This window comes from Meleagris gallopavo, chromosome 3 (genome assembly GCF_000146605.3).
Source record: "Meleagris gallopavo isolate NT-WF06-2002-E0010 breed Aviagen turkey brand Nicholas breeding stock chromosome 3, Turkey_5.1, whole genome shotgun sequence".
NCBI classification, from domain to species: domain Eukaryota; kingdom Metazoa; phylum Chordata; class Aves; order Galliformes; family Phasianidae; genus Meleagris; species Meleagris gallopavo.
This window is the reverse complement of record NC_015013.2, coordinates 7,508,773-7,528,917: the sequence shown is the minus strand read 5'-3', so window position 1 is coordinate 7,528,917 and position 20,145 is coordinate 7,508,773. Positions and strand designations below refer to the sequence as shown.

The 20,145-nt window shown below is 37.3% G+C and overlaps 1 protein-coding gene across 1 annotated transcript in view; it reads left to right on the top strand.

Moving 5' to 3' along the window:
* The first annotated feature begins 2,573 nt into the window (after positions 1-2,573).
* The window catches only part of DTNBP1 (dystrobrevin binding protein 1), a 65,719-nt gene continuing 48,147 nt past the window's right edge, over positions 2,574-20,145 (top strand). Inside the window, exons 1-5 of the mRNA XM_010708322.2 lie at positions 2,574-2,624; positions 4,120-4,170; positions 5,025-5,085; positions 8,874-9,006; positions 14,105-14,237. Coding sequence (XP_010706624.1) covers positions 8,895-9,006; positions 14,105-14,237 — 245 coding nt within the window. The 5' untranslated portion in view covers positions 2,574-2,624; positions 4,120-4,170; positions 5,025-5,085; positions 8,874-8,894. The remainder of the gene's footprint in view (positions 2,625-4,119; positions 4,171-5,024; positions 5,086-8,873; positions 9,007-14,104; positions 14,238-20,145) is intronic.

Sequence of the window (20,145 nt, the reverse complement as noted above, 5' to 3'; positions counted from 1 at the left end):
CTGCCTGCCGCTGGTGGGCCGGGAACCGAGGGGCATGGGCCCCGAGGGGCTGGGAAGACAGCGGCGAGCCGGGGCTGGAGGAGAGGAATAGACCGCTGTTTGGAGAGAGGGCGAAGATATGCCTGGGATCGATGGACGAGCCTGAATAAACGTTTTATGAGGCGGCTGACCTCCGGGTCAGAATTAACGTAATTGTGATCTGGCGGCTGAAAAGCTTCTCTTTTCCTTGAGAGACGGGAGTTGCTGTCACGTGAGGGAAAGGAGCGCAGGATGAGTGGAAGCAGTGTGCGTTACAAAGTACGAGATACCGCCCCTGTGTTCCCTCACCAGCTCTTTTTAGGGTAGACTCCGTGTTGTTGTGTTTTAACCTGGCAGCATCCAAACGCTGCACAACCTCCCAGCCCCCCCATTTCTTTTAGAAATGGTGTCATTTGCGTGATGAAACGATCTGACGGTCATTTAACTTCGTCTGGCGTCTGTTACAGCAGAGTCAGTATGTTTTTGTGTGGACTCTAATTTGCCTCCTTCCTTGCGTTGCTTTGTTTTGTTCTGCTTTGGGAGCAGCTTTTATCATTTCCATCTTTGTGTTTCAGGAGCTCCGTTAATGGTTTTTCTCAGGGTGACCCCTTTTTAGTGCATCTTTGTTGCCATAAAGTGCATCTTGGAGACCTGGTAGCCAGAGGTTGTGAAGAGCATTGGTCTTTCTCCCATATTGCCAGCAGAATTGTCCTGCTTTGCACCCCCATTTCCCTCGCTAGATGATGCAATCTCAAAGCCATCACGTTTTGAGTTATTCTCTGAAGTAGCAGTAAAAGCGACTGACTTGTTAACTGTACGTGAATACAGTTGGAGCAGTTGGATCTTCTGTACCATCTTTTCCAGGGCTTCTAAGGAGGGTATCTGTTCCGAATGATAAGGGAGCACTTATTTACAGCTGAAAAACACCAAATCTGGGGTCAGAAGGAGAACTTCGAAGTTGTTAGCCAACGTATGAAAAAAATGAGTTCTCATTCCCCTGCTCAGATGTGCCTCCTATCTATGTCTGTGTCTCCTGTGAGTGAGGTGTCTAGATTTTTGACCCATTTATCTGCGAGCAATCTTTTACAGGAGGAGGAGAAAAGAAAAAAAAAAGAGGCAAGCTGTCTTTGTGCTCAGGCAGCAATTTGTATGCTTCTATCAGATTGAGTGCTGTGGTTCACGCTGCCTGTACTTTGTACAGAGAGCATTGCTGAAAGGAAGTCAATGTTATGAAGCCTGGTGATGCATCCTTTAACCTTTACTTCTGACTGCATGACACACATCCTAATAAAAGAGCTGGCAATTGTGACCCAGCATTTTGTTCAATCCCTGCATGCAGCAGAATGCTGCTTTTACAGGCAGAGGTGCATACTGGGGAACGTGATTGGAGAGAAGGGCAAATTGCAGTGTCTTCTGGAACAGTGTTCCTCAGAGTGCTGTGCTTGTTGCTACTTGGTTGACTGTTTAGAGCAGCTCTCAAACAGAGAGTGGAGACCTACCTTAATGTGTCTTTTTTTAGATAGTCAATCAGTTCCTAGAAGGTGGTGAAGACTGTGGGAGTGGTTGAACTTATTCTAGATGCAGCTGGGTTATCTTTGCATCAGGGGTGTTGCTCAGGCACTGGGTAGCTCCGAATCACGTGTCTCTGTGTAGCGTCTAGAGCAGATCCTTGGAGCTCATGGGTCACTTTCATTTTGCTCTTATTTGCATCCTTTATTTCATCCTATCTCCTGTTGTTCCAGTCAGCTGGGATGCCAGAGGACATGCATCATCTTGGTGGGCAGAGAACAAGCAACTTTTTGTTCCACACTCTCTTGTGATAGCCTAGCAAACACATACAGGTTGACTGAAAAATAAAAGTGCAAAGAGCCGTGTGGTAGTAGCGGAGGGCTTTGTTTTCTTTGTTATTTGTTCGTTGGTATTTTTTATTGATTAGGGAAGAAAGGGGGAATATTTGTTCTTGTTTATTTATTTTTTTTCTTGGTTTTGTTGTTTAAGAAATTTGATTTTAAAGAAGCAAGATACCAGTCACTTTGAAACTGGCCGTAGGTGAAACAAACCTAACTTTTGCCTAGTTAGCAGTGCACTGTGGTAGCTGGCAAATAAAAAGTACTCATACTAGTCTTCTGTTGACAGAGTTATGGCAAGTGGGTGCAAATATGTCTATATGACTGTCATGCTTGTCCTTGGCATATGTGAATTCTTGTAGGAGGCATCTTCAGCATGGTTTGGCTATCTGTATGCAGAGATATTTATACTTGTTTTCTAAGGGAAGTAGTATCCAGAGCTGAATGACTTGAATACGTAGCTCCTGATAAACTTTTTTTTTTGTCCCCAGTTACTCAATGCATTTGTAGAAAAATCTTACTGTTCAGAATCAGTGTAGGTGGCAATAATTATATATCACAGTCTGTGCAGAATCAAGTGAAATTTGATTCAATTCTGAAATAAGCTGATATAAAATCAAATGTAATAGACTGGAATTAACGTGTTATGTGTTCAGACAAGCTGTTCTCTGTTGGAAATGTCTAATACTTACGTGTTTTGATTTATAGGTTGAAGACTTTGGGCGATAAATCAAGAGAAGCAAAAAAAAGCAGACAGAGGTACTTATATGCACCTTAATGTATAGCATTAATCCTAGATGTTACTGTTAAAGAAAAATATAAAAAGGGCTCTTATAGTCCATTTACAAAAATATTTATATTGAATTTTGCAGAATATTATTTTAGTAACAGAAAATATTCTCATTTTGATTATATACTTGGCTTAATAGAACTTCGATATGCCTAAATAATTTTTGATTGTAATACTCTGCAAAAGATGGCAGTAAACAGAGATGTAATTTTCTACAGTCTGAGTTTCACGTACTAAAATTGTTTGTAATTTTTTTAGTGTAAAAACAAAAACAAACCATTTATTGTACAAAATGTAAGTACCATCTCTATTGCAAGAACCTTTAAGAATCATGGATAATCTTCCAAGAGACTAATCTTGGATGACATTAAGATCTTCACATAATGCATCTTTAAAAGTGCTGCTGTGTTTATTTTCTTTACCTGATGGTAAGTTACCTTCATGTTTCAGGCTGTTAACAATGAATGCATCAAATAAGAAATCAGTAGCGCACTAGACTGCCAAACATTTTTTTAGCTTATTATTTATTGGAGCATGTATCATTAAAATTTTTTAATGAGGATAATAAGAACTTGATAGTCTTATTTTTAGAATGTTTCTGTCCACTATTATAACTTTAAACAGTGCTCATCCTGCATACTTGTCAATTATACAAGAAAGAGTCTCATGTGAGCAGTTTTCAATCAAATAGTCAGGAACAGTTAAGAATGAACTACCACAAAATAATGGGGAAGACCAGCTTTGGAATATTCTTTAACACATGCTATGTCATGCACTTTAAACATGAATTGACAAAACGTGAAAGTGAGCACTAGCAAGCATTCCTGTGCTTAGCATATCTGTCAAACGCACGCTTGTGTGTATCACAGAATCACAGAATTGTAGGGGTTGGAAGGGACCTCTAGAGATCATCGAGACCAACCCCCTGCCAAAGCAGGTTCCCTACACCAGGTCGCACAGGTAGGCGTCCAGGCGAGACTTGAATATCTCCAGAGAAGGAGACTCCACAACCTCCCTGGGCAGCCTGTTCCAGTGCTCCGTCACCCTCACCGTGAAGAAGTTCTTACGCACATTCGTGCGAAACTTCCTATGCTGCAGCTGATGTCCGTTTCCCCTCGTCCTGTCTCCACGTACCACTGAAAAGAGACTGGCCTCACCGCTATGGCCGCCACACCTCAGATATTTATAAACCTGGATCAGGTCCCCTCTCAGTCTTCTTTTCTCAAGGCTAAACAGACCCAGTTCACTCAGCCTTTCTTCATAGGGGAGATGCTCCAGGCCCTTCACCATCTTTGTGGCCCTCCGCTGGACTCTTTCCAAGAGATCCCTGTCTTTTTTGTACTGGGGAGCCCAGAACTGGACACAGTACTCCAGATGAGGCCTTACCAGGGCAGAGTAGATGCCTACATAGTGTATAACAGCCTTCTGTTAAATAACATTTCTACATTTACATTTTCCTTATAGAACTGCTCAGCATTCACCAGAGTTTTCTGCTGGACTGAAATTACTGAGCAGGTATGAGCTTCTATTTCTTTGTTAGTGTTATTTCACAACTGATTTCACTAGGTGAAGAAAATGAGAAGAAAATGAATGTGTTCGTGATACTGTTTTCTTGATCTTCTGCAATGAGTAGAGTGCGGTTAATTAGCAGATAATAAATATATTTAAAGCTTGCACAATTCTTAAGTACTGTAATTTTGGTGAATTAGGTGCAGCGTATGAAAAGAAGCAATTGAAAGATAACTTCGGGTCTAATGCATGAGGAGAAAGGATAGCAACAGTGAGGCCCAGCCTGTAGTTTAAATTTGCGGTCTTACAATTTTCTTACATTTGATTTACTTCTGTTGTAATGGAATTATAGACAATATTCTTGTCATTGCCGTGAAAATAAAGTGTTTTCCATGTGCATTTCATCACATCTTTTATGAGTAATGAGAACTACCTGCATTGTAAATATCCTTTCTGTTTGTGTCTTTGAAAACATGTCTTCACTTTTTTTGGGGGAAAGAGGGACAAATTATTAGTCCCATTCGCTTGTTTGTTTCATTTTCTTAATGGAATTGAGCTCCAAGTATTGCTTAAGCCTGTAGTCCATAGTTTCATAAGTAAGTCTGGGTCCATTTAGATCTTATTATGTGCTAGCAGTTACAAAACAGAAATACAAACAGATTAATTTCTTTTTGAAAGGAATTGCTTCATACTGTGTATGTCATCCTGGTATTTACTGTTCTAAGACAATTTGACAGCTTTCAAAACTGTATTTCTGTAATCCCTGTAAGTACGAGGACACCAGCACCCATAAATCCTTGTTGTTTATAAAGAGGATATAGCTGGGGGAAAAAAAAGTCATTTATCTATCTTCTCTTCAGATATGAAGATGCTTGGGCTGCCCTTCATAAAGGAGCCAAAGATTGTGCAAAAGCTGGAGAGGTAAGAAAGCAAATGCTACTATTAAGATATTTACATGTGTACATAATTTTATACTAAATTTTTTAGTTCCAGAGCATTAGGCTATTTCTAGCCACCAGCTGAGCACCTCCACAGCATTTTTCAGTGGGACAGAACAGAATGAATAAAAGTGGATGGTTCAAAGAAGGCAGTTTAACACCTGAAGGAGAAAGGAAGAAACAAGTAATGCAAAAGCAGTCACTCACAACCATCCATAAGCAGTCCAGTGCCCAGCCAGTCTCAAAGCAGCAACTACTCTGGGAGAGCAGCATTATTTCACTGTGGTTTTAAAGTCACGTTTGAAAAGCAGCTGATGAATGGACCCCAGTGTCCAGTTCTTGGTTTTGAAAGCTTTTAAAGATTGTTGCTACTCAGCAACAATACAGGTATTGTAAAAATAGCAATTCTCTGTGATCAGGTTTCTTACAAGGCGTATCCTAGTAAAAATTTTCTGAAGCTCCCTCCTGTTTGCTTTCTGGTTTTCCTGTTGTTGTAGCAAGCACTGAGTGCAACTTCCTAGTGCTACTAAAGTATTTTTCAGCTGACACACTGACACCCAGAATACCTTGACTTTTCCCTTCTGTGTTCAGACAGTTAGAATCACTACCTGTGCTTAAGCCACAAATATTGATTACATTAACTTACTGTTTTCCTGGGGCATACTTGGTTACAGAAGGCTACTGAGCAATACTACTTTATTGAAGTGTGGCAAGAAGGTGATGGTAAAAATAAGACACATCCAGGTGTTCAGACAGCCAGTTTTTGCAATCTTCTGCTGTTACCTGGAATAGTTTGAATTATCTGGGAATATTTGAGACATTGGCAATAAATGGTAACGTAAATGGTGTAACGTAAATGATAATGTAATGCAAGCAGTAAATAATGTGATTTGATGCAGACAGCTGCAAAAATGACGTTGCAGATTACCACTGTGTAGCTCATTAGAAGCACTGACAGGGCTGGGAAGTACAGAATATGCGTGGGGTTGAGGCATGGTGGTGGTTAGTGAGGGGGAGGAGGGTAGGGCTGTTGCTGTGACACTGCTGCTGCTCCTCCTGGTGGGCAGGAAATGGCAAGATTTGACTTGCCTGGCTGAAAAGATTCAGAAAGTTCCTGTGCCTGCTTCTGACAGCTTCTCTCTTGGAAATGAAGCAGTGAGGTCTGTAGTTTATTTGTGGCAAAAAGAGAAAGGCAGCTACAGCAAGTGCTACCTCTGCATTGATCTGGTCCCCACCAGACCTTTCATTTCAAACCCCACTGAAGGGGCAAACAGCATCAGCTGTGTGGTGTGGTGCAGTGCAGGACTGAGCTCTGTGGTTCTCTGTCCTAATTGTAACCTTCACAAGAATCCTTCCTGATTCTTCTGGTTTCTGTAGGAGCTTTCTGTGTCTTCTTCCAATATACAAAATCTCTCACTGCTTAATGTATTTGAAAAGCTGTATTTGGAGTAAGAAGATATTTCCATCTTTCTCTTGCTTTAGTAGTATGCCCACCTTTTCTACCAGTTCTAGTGAAGATCCTCAGATACTAGGGATGAATTTCTCTGCCACATTTGTGTGCTTTGCTACTCATTGTTATTTTTAGGAGATCTCTTAAATAGGTTTCATACAATCCTGCAGTACTTGCAAATTCTAAGAACATGGGGAGTTTCCATGTATATAGAACTAGTGTAAACTTAATCTCACATGTTATGACTGCTGGGAAAAACTAAAATGAAGAGCTTCTAAAAAGACTAGAACATTTTCAGTTTTATTTTCTGAATATCTAATTTTGAGAGAATCTGGAATACACTTTTATGAAAGTAGAAAATACAGATTTCAATAACATCAGAATTGTCTAAGCACTTGGGATTGCATTGTATTGTATCAGGCCTGAAGACCCACTTGTCCAGTATCCTGTTTCTGGTAGTGGCCAATTGCAAATAGATCAGACCAGCTCTCTTAAAAAGAAAAAGGACGTGAAAATTTCAAGATTTAATTACTGCCTGCAGTCTTGCCATGTTAAATTGTAGATGCTAATTTACATTTCCATCTACAAAATTATTCTAAAAATGCTGCTTTTAGATGCTTTTAATCTTAGTTGTGTGTAATTATCTCTGGTGCTTGTGCCATCATATTCAAAAAAATCTTTTTGTCTCATTTAATGTTTAATTGATATGAATTCCTTATTTCACTCTCAAAAATTGATCTGGCTTTATTTAAAATAAGGATGTCAGTCTTCTGAAGCATTTGATTATTCACTGAGCTTTGGAATAATGTTTTAAGCCTTGTCAAAAAGCCATCCTGTTTTACCAGACAGGTTGGGTAGTTGGAAGTATTTGGAAACAGAAGTCATCATTCTGAAGGTATTTGTGTGAAGTACATAGAATGATATCAAATTCTTCAAGAACTTCCTTTGCCCATTTCTCAGACTTTCAGTTTCTGCAACTAAGTTCTATGAAAACTGAAGCACTCAGATTGCAGATCCACTCAAGGGCTGCAGTTCTGTGCAAGGGGAAGAATAGGTAATGGAACTAAGAGCAGGGAAGGAAGCTATAATTGAATAATCTCAAGCATCATATATAAGGGTAACTTTTGTTACCTAAGATCTCTTGATTTTGCAGTGCTTTGTAGCTCTGTATTTATTTGCTTTTTTAGAAACACCACTTCTATACAGCGTGTCCTCCTCTGTAACTTTTATTGTGTAATAATATACCTTTACTGTATAATAAAAAGTTACAGAGAACAGAACAATGAAAGTCATAGAAATGTATTCAGGAGGATTTGCAACTCATACAGTTATATTTATCACAAAAGCAGAAGAAGACTGATACAAAGGTAACTTCTTTAAAAAACATCATTCTTTTCATTTCATATTCTTAAGTATTTAGCATAGGCAGAATCTGCACTTTTGTTGTTAAGATAGCGTACAATCAATGAATATAAAGATGTTATAAATATGAAACAAACAAGAGAATTTGGCTAAGCAGGTTATAATAACAAAAAGAGAATAGATAGAATGCTTACCTGCATCCTAGGCTCACTACAAAACTCCAGAAGAGATCCTTCCCCACTGGTAGTCAGCTCTTAAATGGGTCTCAGGTTAAATTGCCTTCACCTGTGCTCCCAGGGCTGGCTCATTGCTTGCCTCAGGTTATCAATCAGAGGATCAGGCCATGACTCAGCACTTCCCATACAGATGAGCACTGCCTTCTCAATGGATTTTGATATTAGGTAAGTGTAGCATGTCACAGACTTGTAACTTCTAAGGATGAAACTAGTTCTGAAACAGAGGCTGCTTCTAAACCAACCGTTCTGTTTTCTGGGGTGGTAGTAGGTGAGAAAATGGGGAAAAGTTGTATTGACTTGTCAGTTTCATCTGTTGATTAAGTTGACATGACTTAACAATATTAAGCTATCAACTTAAGTAAGCCTTATAATGTAGCACTGCAATGTTGTTACTGCATACTAGTGCAACTCTACTGTCACAGTTTCAGATGCACGCTGTTTGCTGTTGATAAAATTCATCAAATGTGTTCTCTATTGATTAGTAGAGTGAGAAAAAAACTTTTTATCTTGTTTCAATCAACACATTTAATATAAATATTTCATACTATAGAGGATTTTCTTAAACATGTTGGATATCTACTTGAGAAATATATAAGTTGTAGTGCTGTAAAATTCTTTGTACTGACTTGATGCTTGTGGAAATATGAATTAAAAAAATTGGTCAAGGTGCTCGTAAACAGGCACGTGAACTTGCAAGTAAAACTAAGAACCTGTTTGTTTCAGCTGGTGGACAGTGAAGTTGTGATGCTCTCTGCACACTGGGAAAAGAAAAGGAACAGTCTGGTAGAACTACAGGATCAGCTCCAGCAAATACCTGGATTTTTAGCAGATCTGGAATGCCTTACATCAAGCCTAGGTAAGGTTTTATAGACATAACAAGCATTCAAGTCAGTACAGAGGCTTAGACTGAAGTTCAGATGTTGCGAACTTGATAATGAAATTTAACTTAGCTCCTCAAACGCATTGCTTTTATAAGGTAGTTGTGCTTTCACTCGTTTTGTAAAGGAGCAAAATTTGTCCTGGTTGCTCTTAATATTGTATGTGTCGTAATCTGGGGGGAAAAGGTTGTGTGGCAACTGCAAGTCTTGATAAGATCAGTTGAAAATGGTTACTATTGAAGTCTTAAATTCTGAACAATATATGAATGATGCCAGTGCTTGTTTTTGTGTGAGCCGGTTTCATTCAATTTATTAATTTGTTTTAAATGATTATTTGTTCTGCAGTAGTTCTTTGTAAGAACTGTATTTATTTTTGAAGCAAAGAATGTATTTCATTTTTTATTACAATTACCTTGTACCACCTGATTCCATCAGGCTTTACTATGTGCAGTAGCCCTGTAGTATTGGCTTTTTGAAATCTCTCTTATTTTCTAAGGAAATATCAATTCCCATAATGATTTATGTAAATAGTAAATTTAATATAATCATGTATAAAGTAATACAGCCTATTGGTAGGCCAAAGATAAGTAATATAATAAAACCTATGGAAATTTCTTTATAAAAATAAAGATTTCTTCATAACTGCAAATGCCATAAATTTTGATGAATTTGAGTTACCTTTCCAATCTTAATGTTACCGTTTTATGAGTCAGCATTAATTGCACCCTGATTATAAAATTAGCTGGAAGATTCTCAATGTCTTAAGAAAATTTTTTATTTTACTTAATCAGCAGATATGGAAGTATTAAGAAGTCTGCTCTGGGAAACTAATTTTGATATACACTAACTACTACATGAAATCTAAACCACAACTTCTAGCCTCACTTCACATGCCAGATGTCATGTAATTTACCTAAATTTGTTCTTCCTGACTGCTGGGAATATTTTGTTTTGAGTGTAATTTTTTTCTGATATTTTTAATAGAGTCTATTTGAAGAGAAAAGTGTAATTTGTATCAAATTCAACATCTGCAGTTCTGAAAGTGATTTACCAGAACTTTGCTGTGGTATTCTGCTTACTGTTTTTATTCTTATGCAAGTCTGAGATACAGTTTATATTTAGAAAAAGCAAGTATTCACTTCCAAAAGGTGATTAGATGATTAATACTGTCTTAAAAACAACAACAACAACAGCAACAGTAATAAATGAAATAGAATGGTAAGTTGCTCTTTCCTAGTTTCTGCATCAAAGAAGTAGTTTGGCTAATCACTTCAGGAAAGTGTAGTAGTTCTGTGTTGTGACATGCTGTGTCTCTATAAATCTGTTAATGCTTTCATTTTGAGACTAGACAGGGAATGCTGGCTGCTTTTGGTCAAATAAATTTCAAATAAAGGAAAATAGCCTTTTTTTGTGACCTACGTAAAATTAGTCTAAGTCATGTACAGTTTCTTCAGCTTTTTCTGCATAACAAGACATGTTTTTTATTAGCACTTTATTTATAAGCCCAACGTTGGTACTCTCATTATCAGTCAGTCTTCCATTAAAAACTCATATAAATATACTGTATATGATCTTGTGGCTGTTGTTGAAATCCTTGAAGAAAAAAGTACTCTCTTGTAAAAGCAAAAAGAGCACTTGTCCTTTCAAAGTCCAGCATCTAATCATCATTTAAGACAATTTGAGATATTGTAGAAAATATCTGCTTGCCAATATCTGGCATGCTTTTCTTAATGTAAAGTATGCCTCATGTTTTATCAGGGGCATTTGCTCTAATGTCTGTTTTGACTTCAGCAAATCAATGTAAACAAATGATTCAAATCCAATTTTCTTTTTTTTGACCAAACATCTTAACGTTAAGCATCAAATTGATGCTGATTTCAGAGAGGCTGGTCTCAAACATAGATAACAGATCAAATGAAGGTTGAGAATATTTAGACTGGCAAGAATGGAAAAAAAAATAGAGTGATATGTAGTCACAGAGATAAAAGCTGCTGCTTCCTAATCTTTGAGATTTTATTTTTTTCTGTTGTTGTTGAGATCTAGGTAAGTATCATAACAAGTTATGGGCTGTTAAGTAAAGAATTCATTCTCATGTATGTTAATGTTTGATCAGAAGATTATTTTTTAAGAAGTTAGAAGTAGGTAAACTTGTAATATCACTGTTGCATGAGAAAAACAGACCAAACTAAAGCAGTTGGGCAGATGTGACCTAAAGTACCTAACAAAATACTGTATTTCTACCAAGTGTAGTATATTGGCATATGGGAAAATTCTTAACTTAAGGGATCCAGTGAGTGTTTTTTTTCTCCTGCATAGCACTGTTTCAGGGTGTGATGATGATTGGTGCCTAATGATCAGCTGTGGGATTTCTTGAAGTATGAGCTGCCTGTCAAAAGGCAATTAGAAATCCTTGGAGCTAATGTCCTGCATACAGAGGCTTTCTGTACCTGTGGGGTTCTGAGTTTTAAAATGTCATGACTCTGATCTGTCCATATAAGCTTATTTAAGCTTAATTTCTGTTTTTTTTATTTCTGTTTAAATTGCAGCCCTGTGTAAAAAGATGGTGGTTTGTCTGTTCTGCTTGAAGCCTATCTTAATATATACAGATTTCAGCTTTTTTAATTGAAATTTTGAACAGGAAAAACATAGTAGTCATGAAAGTATTCTTTAGAAGATTAGCTGGCTTTCTAGGGCAGGCTCGTTCTAGTTGTCACTGCAAGCAATAAAGTGGAAGCAGGGAGTTTGTAAATTTGGTATTTTTGCTAAATACCTTCTTAAAAGTAAGAGCTTATTCATCTGTGCATACAGATGAGAACTGATCAGACCTTCATGGCTTAAATTTTGTTAGATTAAATTGAATACACAGCTTTGATTGAAATTTCTTTTTAGTGCACAGTACTTGTATTCTCATTTGGAAGAAGAGATGTCAGTTCACAACCACGGCTAGTGCTATGCAATTGCTTTGGCAACATTGCTTGTGGAAAGCAAGTAAGTTGCCTTTCATTTCAGAAAGAGATCTGTAATCCTTGTTGCAGCAAAGCAAGGTTGTTGTGTTCTGGAGGGTTCTGAAGGTGTTCTGTTATTCAGGTGCACTCTAATTTCTGCTGTTCCCACTAGAGGCTGCTCAAATGCCAGTGCTAGGAATCAATTGGCCTCTAGAATGCACTTTTCATCGTTATATTTTCCTGTTGTTTGTAGTTGTCATTTAGATTTAGTTAGCGTGATTTAAACATTTGTTTCTTAATGCACTTAGAAAGGTCCGTATCTTAAGCAAAAGGGACAACCAATTGTAATTAAGGTTGTCTGGTATTATGCTTTGAATAAATGCTGGATTTTTTGGGAGAGGAAGTTGAGTGTGATAAACAATGCATGTTCCACATCATCATCTGTCTGACTGGAACAGTTTTTTTCCTCGGAGTTGTTTCCACATGAATTGTCTGTAGCTTTCTTTCAAATGATCTTTGCTGATTACATGAATCATTTTTTCTTTTCTGACTGCCGTGGGGCACTACCTTACTTTCTTGTCAGCAATAAAAAAAAAATCTTTGAAAGTAACTGGAGCTGCATATATGAATATACATGCTTGTGAATTTGTTTATGGAGTCTTTTAACTCTGCTGTTCTAGGGGGATTGCTGTTATAGCAATCTCAAATTGTAATAGACAAGCTAGTTGAAGTTTTGTATGTTCCAAAATAGGCTCCAAGTAGCACAGTCCAAAGATTATTTGGGGATTTGACAGAAATGTCTTCAGGAGGAGCACAGCCATTTGCCAAAACTAGGATTGCTTTAGGTTTTCTGCTACCATCATCTGCATAGTTCTTTGCATTGACAGTCAAGCTTCAGATTAGTGCATCTAACTCTAAACTGCAAAATTCCATCTTTAGGAAATTCTCTTGTGACAGGACATTGGGAAAATGGTTTCAAACTAAAAGAGTGGAGATTTAGTTTGAAAACTAGGGAAAAAACAAACAATAATGGTAGTGAAGCACTGGAACAGGTTGCCCAGAGGGGTGTTGGATGCCCCGTCCCTGGAGACCCTCAGTGTTGGGCTGGGTGGGGCTCTGGCAACCTGATTGAGCTGTACATGTCCCTGTTCATTGCAAAATGGCCTTTAAAGGGCCCTTCCAGCTCAAAATCAATTGTATGATTTTGTGATCTACTCTTTACTTGCTAGTTTGTTTATAAACATGTAAATGTAATTTATCCTTTTTCCCTCTGGTATGGGAGAAATTGTGACAAAGTGTGGATAATAATCTTACATCCACAGAGCTCCATCCTGGAGTGATTAGTTCATTAGAGTTTTGGAAAATTAGGTTTTCCACTTTGGGATCCCAATGATGGACATGAAACTCAGTATTTAGTCACCCATAAGGGCAGAGATTTTTGATGTAAGTTTCACATAGAATAATTCAGTTCAGAAGGTACTTAAGGAGATCCAAATTTCAGCTCAGAAGAGGGTGAGCTATGAGATTTCTCAGGGCTTTTCATAGGCATGATCTCTTTATCCATAATGTCCAGAGTCTAAACTTAAAAAAAGATAGAAATGTTTTCTAAGCCTATGTGGGATAGAGGTTTGCCCATCAATCTATCTTTATTGGCTACTTTTTAGAACCTGTGGTTTAGCTTATCACAAGGTCATGTTAGAGTTAAAATTCTCACATTATGTTTTACTTGAGTTGAATATTTATGGTCAGTACTGGTCTTGTTCAGTACATCTTCCTTCTTCAGACTGGTATGATACAGGAAGATGTAAAAAAAGACAGTGTGCTTGATTAGCAAAATTAAGCTACAGATTCTGGCTGCTTCTTTTCACCAAGTACAGACCACAGGTCTGTGATGTGCTGGGGCAGATATAGCAGGTGATTCAGCATCTTACTGCAAAGAGAACCACAGCTAGATCTCACTTAAAATGGTGCTGTTGTCATCTTTACTACGTGATATGAGATGTGTTTGTCTTTCTGAGCCATTTATGCATGTGTAATTATTACAGTCTAACTTCTATGAATTCCCATTTCTGTTTGGGTGGGTTGTACATCTACTGATACAGTTTGGTGCTCATATAAATATTTCATATAGCCCGTCTAGAGGCAAACTTTGAAGAAATGGAGACTCACCTATTGTATCTCGAGGACCTATGTGAGCAGTGTGAATTGGAAAGATACAAATGTGTGCAGACGTTACAGCTGGAAAATTACAAGAAAACAAAAAGGTAAATAGAACGATTGCTATAAATGTAGTATAACATAAAGTATAACCCTCCTGTGATTTTTTTTAATTTTTTTTTTTTTTTTATACAGTACAATCCTTTTTGTTTCATTTTCTAAAGAAGCTATAATCTTTGACAGGAAGTTTCAAGTTTGTAATAAATCCATTGAGTTTTGCTCTAACACTTGGTGATGAACCAAGTGTGTGTATTTGGAAAATTATTGGTACATTGTTAAGATGAAGTTGTGCATGTTATCCTCTGAGAACAGTCAGAGTAAGGGATATTGTGAGCTATTATGAGCTCTGATGAATTGTTGATTGTTTTAAGTCATTGCCCTGATTTTTATATGTTTTTCTCCATTGTAACCTTCGAAGTTCGTGATTTATTTTTCCTCTGGCATCTTTTCAGTTCTATCATATCCTAGAAATATTTTCCACTCCATGTGATAGTTATTACTCCTCTGTCATTCCCATTCATAGAGACATGGCATTACCACTAAGAATTCAAGTCCAACTTGAAAAGCATGTATGAAGAGTCAACCACAGAACCTCTTATGCTTATACTTCATGTTTCTGTAAAAGATAACTTAGCAAGAGATAAATGTTAGGAGCTTAATAAATTTACTTTCTTGGCTTTGTCACTGAAAGTGACAAAAAGAACCTTATTGAAGAAAGTGAAAAGAAAAGTAGTATTAATGTTGTGACACAGATGTGGAAATGAGGAATGAAATTGGAGCCATGTGTCAAAGATTATCTTTGATGGACCTGTGTGGGTAGAGGCATTGACATAGGGATAACTGGGTTGCTTGATCTGAGCAGCCTGTTCTCCTGTTAGGCAGGGGAAGCAAACTGGCACCCTCCCCAGTTCTTGTTATTGTGGAATAAAGTTTGACTTGTGTAATATGGTCGGAACAACTGGTTTGGTTTATGGTCCTAATTAGAATGCACTTATCAAGGTTAGGGTTCTGTCAGTTGTTCAGCCCTAATAACTTTTTCCCCATTTGATCTTGATCTTGCTACATTTCTGCTCAGATTTCTGCTGCTACTATCTATGTAGTTTTGTAATGTTAGAGATGTGGTTACCTTTTGTATTGCTCACATTCAAGTTCTGTGTCCCAGAAACTCCCCATTGCCTTCATTTATCTATGAAGTTTGGCTATTTTTGATGCAAGTCCCCTTTAGCTGCTTGTGAAATCCAACTACACCTCATGGTGCTGTCTGTCACATCCAGCAGATTCTCATGCTGCAGTCCTTTATCTATTCTCCCTTATTCAGGTAACTGAACCTCAGAACCTCATCTTGTCTTGTGATTTTCCTGCAGCTTGGATTTACTCTTTCCTAAGTCTGGGCAACATTATTTCCATTCCCTCCAGGAAGGCTGATGCTAGTCAGTATGTCTGAATGTCTTCTGACTTATTTAGATAATTGAATATTTAGTAGTAATATTTTCAAAATTCTTAGTATGTGCTATTTAACCAACTAACACATAAATCTAAGATGTGCATAAAGCAATAGATCTACACTCCCCAAAATACAATAACTTTTCAGAAGTTGTCTTGAGTCTTGTCTTCCCTCTCACCTGAGTCCCACTCCCTCTTCCTTCCTGTTTCCATCCTCCAGCCTCTGCTCCTATAATCAAAATAAAGTGTTAAACTGTTGCCTACAGTGCTTAGCATCTAATCAGTTTTATAAATAGAATGCTAAGCAAGCTACTTAACATAATTGTAAGCTGATTACCTTTGGCCAGATCTAGACAAAACAGGAAAAATGCAGGTAATTTCTGGTTGATCATTACCATAGTATTTGTTTAGGTAAGAAATTAACTGCCAGCTCATTACTAGAAGGACACTTGGCAGTGTAAGGTACTTGAAGAACGAACAGCCAGTTAACTTAATGTGAGTCATTTGTTATCTATGCTTCCAACTCTGATTTTCTGTTCCTCTATATACTGCTTGGGGGTTTTACTGTGATACCAAATACTGAAAGAATCAAGTGGGGATTCAGGAGCCTATGGTCTGTCTTTAACATAAAGTTATTTTCAGGGAGTGATTAGTTCTGTGTAAAAAGGTGTTTCTTGTATGTTGACCATGTGGGGATGAAAACTGTGAACACAAGCTCTAGAAACTGTGGTTTAAGGATGTAACTAGAAGTAATTTTACTGTAAAGGTATTTCAGAGATTAAGCTAGAAGCTCATGTATTTCAAGTCTTTTGAAAAATCTTCCTATATGAAAGATTTAGAAGAAAGCGCTTTAGGTCAACATTGAACCTTTGAAATGCAGCTTATGGTAACTATGGGAACTGACTTTCAGAAATAGGTCTCCCTGTTAAGTAGAGCACTTTATTTCTGTTCAAACAGATCGATATTTTTTTTTTTTTTCTTTAGTCATTGCAATGAGTACTAGTTTAAAGGTAGATTCATCAGTCCAAGTTTTCCACAACGTATTTTAAAGAATGCAGCTGGGTGGTGGGGGAGTTTCTTGTTTTTTCTGTGCACTTATCTCTGGATTTTAAGTACTTTTTCGTGTATTCATTGATCAGGGTACCTGTGTTGTAGTATGGAAATCAGGTTCCTCCTTTTCTCTAGTTAGTCTTGCTGCAGTTGTTTGCATATATGTTAGCATTAAACCATGCCATTAGTATCCTGTTCTTTCCTTAAGCATGATCCTATTCCTCCTCCTTTTGCCCTCCTGCTGAGAATGTACCATTCCTGATTCCAGAAAACTCCTTGTGTTGCTCCAGTCTCCTATGGCATTTCTTGCATTCTCAAGACAGTTCACTGCATTATTTAGGAAGCGTTCTTAGAAGCTCACTTTCATGCTAGTTTTTACATGCACCAAAATCCATGCTTATGATGTGAGCTAGAATGATTGTCTTGAAGCTGTGAAGCTCTTAATACCAATTGTAGCCATTTCAGAGATCAGTTTTCTCAAAAAATAGCACCTCCTGGTTATTTTATCAATTAAAAGGAGATGACTAACAGTAACATCTTGTAGGAACACGTTTTAAATAGAAATTGTCCCTTGGTACTGGAGATAAAGTGAATACATTTTACTGTGTCATTTGACTTGAAATATAATTGTTAGAATCAGAATTGTTAGCGCTTGCTATTTAAGAAACCTTTGTTTTCAGTATTTGATTTGAGAACAGGCATAAAAGGAAAATGGTTGAAGAAATCTAAAATCTTGAGTCTCTTCTTGTTTGGATGTATTCAAAATATGAATATACCAAAAGCTTCAGTGGGACTTTTTTCCTTTCTGGTGACATTTGAAGAATTGCTTTACCTAACATGAAAATATGTTCTTGGGTTTATTTATAACTAAATTTGCTTTTTTGATTTTAAAGGTTTCTTTGTTACCAAACAATATATAATCCTCTGCTTTGGTAATTAGCAAAGTAGTTGAGGAGCTTGATAGATTGAGGTGTTCCCATGCTGATGAGGTACTGTTTTTATGCTCCTGCAGAGGGTTTGATTCTCATTCAAAAGGGTATGCAATTTGCAGCAATGGCATTGTATGGATTAGAGATGACCATGTGAGAAAATGTCCTGATCAGTTACTAAAATGATGTTTATTTTTTCGGTGTAGTCTTTTGTTGTTTTTATCCCTCTTTCTAATTGCTTTGGGACCATAAGGGGCTGTAAGGATAGTTGCAGTTGATAAAAAGGCTTATGTTAGGGCTTAATTGACATAAACATCCAAAACATAAATCCATAAACTTCCTTAGACAAATCAGATTAGTCTGCTTTTGGGAAAAGTTCCATCTTAGTGGTTATTTACCTACTAGCATTAAAAAAAGACAGAGAGAAAAGTAATACGGTAGGTTTTCTTGTGTGCTTCTTTCAAGTATTATCTATAACTCTTGCAGTATCACTGTAAAGCACTGTGTTTACCTAAATTATTTTAACGAGGTTGGAAGAGAGAGGTTGGAATGGGTAGTACCCTACCATACAAAACTGTGTTGCCTAGAAGACTTCTATGTCTTTGACTTTGTTTAGGTCCCATAATGCTTCCTATGGGATAAGCTAAAGCAGTACTCAATCTCCAGTGATGACTGCCTCCCATCTGGCAGCAATAAATTTAAATTGTAGCTTTATGACACTTCTAAACCTCACATGTTAATTTGTCAGATTGGCTTTTGATATGTAAAAATATTGTTGCAAACGTTTCAAACAAGTATATTCCTCCTTCAAACATTAAATGCACTGTAAATTATTTCTAAGGCTCTAGTTACATGTTTCATAGTTCTCAGTAGAATTTTTCTTCTCAGTAAGGTTGCATGCTGTATTCTTCTTGATCAGCCTTCCGCTGGTGTAGATTTTCAGTGGCTACACCTTCATGTAGGTGAGTATATAATGAATTTACAGGGGTGTGTGTAGAAACTTCTCTTCAGGACAGCTGTCCAGTAGTCATGCTGTGGATGACTGGATTGGAGTTTTCTCTAGACGTTAACTGTATGGCTGTAACTTCCTGTGCCAAATCAGAGTTCACACTGGAGGTAATTTTTCCCTCCTGCTGTTCAAGGGTTTGCGTGCAGCACAATCGGTAGCAAGTGTTTTCATGATAACAGGAGGCTGGAATTAATTTTGTATCCATCAGTTACTGCACTTCTTTGGACAGACATGAGGATTGAGAATTCCTATTGATCCTGAAAAGCTGAGCTTGCACAACCTTTTTACAAAATCCCTTGATAATTGTGCTTTGTTTTACATAATTTTAGGACACCAAATTTCTTTTGTTTGCAGGAAGACATCCTGTACAGAATTTTGCATATACCATACCTCCAGAAAGAGCAAGCTGCTTCATTATTAGTGGATTTTGCTTCCGTATGTGCTCAAATAACATTTTTAATAAATATTGGGCAAGGTTTTGTAAATATTAGATCAAAAGTTTTTGTTAGTGTTTTTGGCATTGTTTTAAATACTACTTGCAAAGTGTGACTGCTCATTATAATTTCTGTCACTGTTCATTTAATTTGGTTTAATTTTGCCCTTTTATGAGATGGTCTTTGCCTGATGCAGAAAGACAGTGAAATAAGCAAAAAGAGATTTCTAGCATACTTTCTCCCTGTAGCTTATTTGTCCTTTGAATAGGCAAAAATGCATTGTTTTTTTTGTTAGCTTTTGTGACCTATAATTAAGACAATGTTTGTGTTGGATCCTCTGCATTTTACAGCACCTTTTATTGATGTCTTCTAGTAAATATTGAACATTATGCCAACACTGCATAGCTTCTCTCTACCTTTATATCGTTCTAATTACTGATCTGCAAATCATATCTATCTGTCAGTACCAGGCATTCTTCTACCAGAGTTGCAGTACCAATAATAGAAGGTTTAGGACTCCCCTAATCATTGCTTTACACCTCAAAACTACCTTATGTGTCAAATTCATTCATTCACTGTGGCTAGTGGCAGAAGGTAGGTGCTCATCATTACCACACTAAAATCCATTTTCTGCTTTTGAGCTGCAGTTATTTCTCCAGATACATTCTGTCCCTCTTCAGTAGGGATCATTTTCTTGAGGTCTTTGATAATCGCTTTCCAATTGTTTGGGGAAAAAAAATGTTTGAGATTGTTCAAAAAATGTGTAAAATGTATTTGTTGACAACGCTTCTGGGTGGGAGGTTTTGCATTTCTTTGTCAGAAGGATGTGCTGAGGATGCCTGAGGTGTCATAGAGGTTACAGCTAACCACCATGATCGCACTCTGTCTGTGCAGAACACCTCATATGTTTTAGGTAAATACTGCTTCTGTGGCTACAGGCCTTTTTTTTTTTGTTATTTTGTTTTTGTGAACCTGTGGCGTGACATTAATTCACTTTGGAATAAAATACGTCCAATTCTTAAATACTCTAATTTTAAACTACATACATAGATAGGTATTAAAAGTATCTATGAGGAAACTGATGGCCAAG